General features: G+C 51.8%; 2 protein-coding genes across 2 annotated transcripts; one reads left to right on the forward strand and one right to left on the reverse strand.

The window, feature by feature from the left end:
• Positions 1-892: 892 nt before the first annotated feature.
• Positions 893-2,385, reverse strand: ETH_00020535 (vacuolar ATP synthase 16 kDa proteolipid subunit, putative; the record flags this gene model as incomplete). The annotated part of the gene is made up of 6 exons (XM_013377655.1): positions 893-960; positions 1,074-1,157; positions 1,323-1,406; positions 1,558-1,590; positions 1,742-1,900; positions 2,301-2,385. 6 exons carry the CDS (start codon positions 2,383-2,385, stop codon positions 893-895), a joined length of 513 nt encoding a protein of 170 aa, XP_013233109.1.
• A 616-nt stretch (positions 2,386-3,001) lies between these two features.
• ETH_00020540 (tricarboxylate carrier, putative) lies at positions 3,002-5,325 on the forward strand (the record flags this gene model as incomplete). Its single annotated transcript, XM_013377656.1, has 4 exons — positions 3,002-3,329; positions 3,541-3,691; positions 4,057-4,228; positions 5,149-5,325. 4 exons carry the CDS (start codon positions 3,002-3,004, stop codon positions 5,323-5,325), a joined length of 828 nt encoding a protein of 275 aa, XP_013233110.1.
• Positions 5,326-6,169: the final 844 nt, after the last annotated feature.

The raw sequence follows: 6,169 nt of genomic DNA on the forward strand, positions 1-6,169 counted from the left end.
TAACATTTCCCCAAAATAAAGAATATAATTTCTTAACTGCGAATTGCAATATTTTGCAACGAAGTCCGGTGTTCGCCACTTGTTCCGCACACTACAGAGTATTAGCAGCAATACAGAGTATTAGCAGCAACGCCAGGAATCCTCGCCAACCCCAAACACAAATTATTATTTTCTCATCTTTCCAACTCAAAACAGGCTTTTAATTATAGGCTCTTAACGTGGCATTCCTCAGCCGATATATACGGGCATTTCCTCTTTATGTCAGGCAAAACAACACAGCCGCAGCTGAGCAGTAAGAATGTGGACAAATCTTTTCATAAAAAGTGCTATTCTTAGACTAAATGTGTGAAGTTGTGGATCCACTAAGCTATAAGCCTCTGAACCCTAACTTCCAGACCTGCTGCACCGCCCCCGTCTTCACATACGGCTGCTGCAGCTGTTGCCGCTGCTGCCGCAGCAGCAGCTGCTGCTGCTGCGGGCCAGCCACGAGGGGCCCTGAAGGAAACGGCGCCCTTTAAAATGCGGCGTAGCCAGAAGTCAGTTTGGGCGAAATAGTTCAAGTCCGTCGCTTGCAGCGACAGCAGCTTCCCCACCGCAGCGCAGCACCCCAGAAGCGGGTGCAGCAGCGAAATGAAATGGTCTTTTGTTGCTGAAGACACGAACCTATGAAGTGGCAGCAGCAGCAGCGGCAGCAGCTGCCGTTTCTGTCTGTCTGCCGCGCATCTGCATGCGCGTTTCAGTGCAGCTTTTTTGAGAAGTCCAGCAGACGGAAATGCGAGAGCGTCGCACGTGGGCCTGCTGCTGCAGCTGCTGCACGCGGCGCCAGCCCGCCGCGCAAGACAGCAGCAGCAGCAGCAGCAGCAGCTGCCGTCTCTGGCTCCTCTGTCGGGGCTCATGCCTTGTAGCTCGTGCAGAGCCCGTCGACTTTGCGCGTGACAATGACCAGCGCAATAATCAGACCTGAACGAAAACCCCCGCGGCGCGGCCTCTGCCTCAGCAGCAAAACGCGAAAAGCCAAGCTCAAGCCGCAGCAAATGCCCCGAAAAGAAACTAATGGGAATATCAAAACTCACCGTAAAGGCCAATGGCCTCAGCGAAAATGAGAATAAGAGTAACACCGAAGAACAGCTTGGGCTGCTGGGCATTGGCGCGCACACCTGCGGATTCAAAAGTTGAACAGACACTCGAGAAAGCTACGGTGCAGAGTTCAGAAACGGGAAACTCGCACAAGACGCGGCGAGATCACCCGATTAAGAACGTTGTTTCTGCGATTTAACGATAAATATAAATGAAAATACACCATTGAAGTCAATTCGACTTACCCGCGTCTCCCACTATTCCAATTGCAAGACCTGCAGCCAGGGAGCTGAGACCCACGGCCAGCCCGCCAGCCAAATGGCCGAAGCCTGGAATCGCAGCAGAAGCAGCCACTGAGTCCCGCTTATGCTCCTTACTGTGTTTGTCTGGACATAATTGTTACGATTGATTTAGAAAGATTAAATTTGACTTTAATTTGAAGAAAGCGAAACGGGAAGCGGCAGCGGGTAGCCGCAGCACCTGCGTAAGCCGAGTAGACGTCCGGCGACCCCACTGCAGAAACACACGAACAAACCCGCAAAAGAACCGGCATAAATGAAAATAATGAAACTTAGAGGCTAAACTAGATGAAAAGAACTCCAAAAATGGTCTTTGGGGCCCCAGTTTGCGGGCTTTTGCAAGTTTCCGCGCAGCAGGAACTCACTGACAGACGAAATGACTATGGAAATGATGAGCCCGTAAATGCCCAAAATACCCGCCATAATGACCGGCAAAATGGAACGCATAATCAGATCTGGGCGCATCACTCCGACGCTGCTGACGCCCACGCCGCTCTTGGCAGTGCCGTAGGCCGCGCCGAGGTCTGCATGCAGCAGCAGCAGCAGTGCATGCAGCGAATTCGAGGGAAAGCAGCGGAAAAGGCCCGTCCCCTGGGCCGCCACAGCAGCAGCTCTTTCCCTTTCAACTGCCCCTGCTGCGCTGGCCACCCCCACGGCCAGACCCAGCCGAAACTAGCAAGAGAAGCTGCAGCAGCGCCCCTTCAGTTCTGCGCGCCGGGCCCCCGTGTCCAGCCCTGGAGCACCCGCTCAGGGCCAACAGAAAAGCAGCTGCGAAGGCTAGAAGGCAATTTCAAAAGGGAAACGGCCTCTGGGGTGATGTGTTGAGTCCGCAGAGTTGAACGAGCAGCCCTACACCCCTGCAGCCACCCCTCTGTCCGGCTCCCGGGGCGGCTCCGAACAACTCGACGCCGAACTTTAACCTACTTGCGAACACTATTGCCGAAGTAATCCCCATAAACCCGAAGAAGACCGAGTTGGGGTCGCATTGAAGAAATGCTGACCAAAACATCCTCGCGCGGCTCGGCTGCTGCTCAGGGTGGGGAAACCCGACGAAAAACCTCTTCCGCTGCCCTTTCAAGGCTTGCTTTATGTTCCTTTTCCGTTTTTATAATTCTCAATATCTTTAAATCGCCAAGCCAGCCGCAAAAACCTGCAAGATCAGCCGCCCGTTCCGCCGTTGATGATGGGACGGCAGCGAGAGCTTCTCGCATGACCACAGCCCCAACGGCGATAGAGCGTCGCCTGGCCTTTTCAAGATATATCTTAATGCATATTGCATTTCGCAATATTATCTCGAAGAAAACTCCTTTTTTCACTATTAAACTCAGAAATTGCAGGTTGTGGCCTTCGCCTTCGCGGTGTACACGCAGCGCCGCATGCCACGCAGTCTGCCCAGCCCTCTCCCTTTTATGCGCGTTATAGCTAATCATTTATTTTCGGGTCTTAAAGAGTGCAGTTTCCCTTTTCCTATTTACTAAGTATACGGTGACTCCGCAGCAGCGCCGCCTACGTAGCCAAGACATCCGCAGCGGGCGTGTGCAGAAGCAAGCCCAGCGGACCGCGCCTATTGAGCACATGTGTGCGAACTGCAGCCTCCCTTACACTTTATAAATCCCCGAAATAAAATGGAAACCGAATTGGCTCTTGAAAAAGCTCTTCAGGAGGCGGCGAGGCCCGAGAATACCTACTGGGGCCGCGTGCGTTCGTTTCGGGATTGCATGAATCCGCGTTTCATGTTTGCTTCGAAAGCTGAGATTGAAAAGGCCAAAGAAGTCAAGACTCTCGCGGACTCCGGCAAATGGAGAGAACTTCTGCAGCAAAACATTTCTCCAAAAGAACTCAAATACCAAATAGCCCTCACCAATGCTTCTGTCAGCAGCAGCACCGGAGATATCATTCCTCTCCCTCTCCGCCTCTCCGCCTTCGCCCCCGTCAACCTCCCCATCTGTGCCGGTGCGTTTATCTCCCCCCGCCGCAGCCGCAGCTAGCAGCAGCAGCAACAGCAGCAGCAGCAAGAACAACAGCAGCAGCAGCAGCAGCAACAGCAACAAAACCGGCAGCAGCAGCAGCAACAACAACAACAAAGCAACAGCAGTAGCAGAAACAGCAACACAATCAACAGCAGCAGCAGCAGCAGCAGGTACGTTGTTTTCTTGTTTCGCAGGCCTAATTTTCAGCGCGCCGACAGTGGGGAACAGCATTTTGTGGCAGTGGGTGAACCAGACTTATAACGCAGCTTTCAATTATGCAAATGGAAACAAAAGTGGAGAAGCAAATAAGCAGCAGCAGCAGCAAAACCTTCTCCGCGGCTACAGGTGACTCCTGCTGCTGCTGCAACAGACTCTCCACATTCAAATGCTGCTGCTGCAGCACAAGCTGCTGCTTCCAACTAACTCAACAAATCCAAGAGTCCCAAATTCAATTTCTAGAATAAAAGTTTCTCTCCTTAAATTACTTTTCTCACAAGAAGGCCCTGAAAGCCCTTCGGGAGCCGTGTTGCTGCTGCTGCTGCTGCTGCTGCTCGCTGCTTGCTGCCTGCTGCTGGCTTCTTGCTGCTTGCTGCCTGCTGTTTGCTGCTTGCTACCCGCTGCTTGCTTCTTTCTGCTTGCTGCTTGCTGCTTGCTGCTTGCTGCTTGATGGCTGCTGCTTGCTGCTTGCTGCTTGCTGTTTGCTGCTGCAGCGCAGCAGCTGTGGTGTCTGTGGGGCTGGCTGTGGGGCTGAATTCGTGGGTGCGGAGGCTGCGGGCCCCACAGTTGGTGCAGCAGCTGCTGCAGGGGGCAGTTCCCTTTGCTTCGGTTGCAGCAGCAAATGCTGCCAATTTGCTGCTGATGCGTTGGCAGGAGTGTTCGCAAGTAAGCAGTTTTTGAAATCTTTTCAGAGTTTTATTTCTGATTCAAAACTCCCCCACTTCCAGTTCCCCCACCCCTGAGGTGTACGTACACTCAGGGAATTCCCGTTTATTCCGAAAAAGGAAAACTTCTCGGAATTTCAAAACGAGCTGGACTAGAAGCTGTCATTCAAACTGCAATTTCCAGAGTTGGTGAGTTCCCTCCCACACAACTCTCTTCCCCAATCATTTTAAGCCTCCCCACCCACTCAGGGGCCCCTTGGATGCCCCTGGGGGGCCCCTGGAGGACCATTGGGGGCCCCTGGAGGGCCCCTGGGGGGCCCCTGGGGCGCCCCCTAGTGGGGGGAGGGTACAGCTGGGGAGGGCATTGGTGGGGCAGAATGGGGGTGAGGAAAGACGGGAAAGGGGAACACCCCACGAGTGGAAGGCAACAGTTGGCAGCAGCAGCAGCATCAGCAGCACAGCATCAGCAGCAGCAGCCGCAGCAGCAGCAGTAATAGCAGCTGGGCATTCCCCACGTTTCTAGGCAGTGCGGCCGCTTGCGTGTCAGCTGCTGAGGTGTACGTACACCTGCGGCTGCCGTGTGCTTTCTGGGTGTGCGTTCCTTCAGTGATGCCAATTCCGCTGCTGCTGCTTCCGGGCCCACTAATATCCTTTTTTAATGTTTTATTTCCGAAATTATGTTCAAATTCCTTTTTAAAGGTGCGGCGGATCTTTTTATTGGAGTCCTGAGCGGATCGCCGGGCTGGTTTCCTCTTGGGGGTTTGTCCCGAGCTGCTTCTGGCCATCCGATCTTGTGAATTTCTTCGACACTTTGCATTAAAAATGTCAGTTTTGTGTTTTAAATATTGCTTTTTGCATTTTAAATGTCTTTTGTTGCATTTTAAATGCCCTTTTTCGCACTTTTCTGCCGTTTCCGATCAGGTTTCCACACAGCTGAGCGTCGTCTACGGCTGTCTGAACTTGGGGCTGCCGCTCGCCGTTGGAATATTTCCTTCTTCCTGCACTATTTCCATTTCGGAACTCGAAAAGGAAATCCAGGAAAAAGCAGAAGAAGACGGAAAACCAATTCTCAAAGCAGTCTTCAATCGGGGGGTCTGAGGCTTCTTGCTGCTCGCGGGGCTCACCGACGCAGCAGCAGCCCGAAACAGCTCTCTTTAGCCCAGCAGCAGCAGCAGCAGCAGCAGCAGCAGCCGCAGCAGAGGGGCGGCCCCGACTGCGCGGCGAAGCTCCCCTTGGCCAGCTAGCTCCAACTTAAACTGCTGCTGCAACGCAGCTAGCCACAGGTAGCCGCAGCTAGCCACAGGTAGCGGCAGCTAGCCACAGCTGGCCACAGCTAGCCACAGGTAGCGGCAGCTAGCCGCAGGTAGCCGTCACAGGTAGCGGCAGCTAGCCACAGATAGTGGCAGCTAGCCGCAGCTAGCTGGAGCTAGCTGGAGCTAGCCGGAACTAGCCACAGGTCACAGCAACTGGCCGCAGTTAGCTGCAGCTAGCCACGGGTAACAGCAACTAGCTGCAGCTAGATGCAGCTAGCCACAGCTTGCCAGCACTTGAAGGGCGTCCCTGTAGGGACACTTCATTTTTCTAAGAAGTTAATTTTCTCTTATTGCAGTTGAAAAATAAATGGAGCTCGGAGTCTTCACTTTGCACAACTAAGTTGTTTATATTTTTAATTATTTTTATAAATATATATTTATGAATATAAATAAAAATAATTATGAATATAAATTCAAATAAATATAATGCAAAGTGTTAGCAGAACTGTTGTGTAGAACTCCCTCATTTCTATTCACGTTCTGTACTCGAAGACCGGTTTGTGCATTTCCACTTTATTTAAGCACAAGTTTGAATCTGAATATAAATATAAATATAAATTTATAATTATATTAAAATAAATTATTTCTAATTCTATTTCTATTTATCTATTTATATTTCAATTTGAGGA

Source organism: Eimeria tenella, genomic scaffold (assembly GCF_000499545.2).
Source record: "Eimeria tenella Houghton genomic scaffold, Eth_scaff6, whole genome shotgun sequence".
NCBI classification, from domain to species: Eukaryota; Apicomplexa; class Conoidasida; order Eucoccidiorida; family Eimeriidae; genus Eimeria; species Eimeria tenella.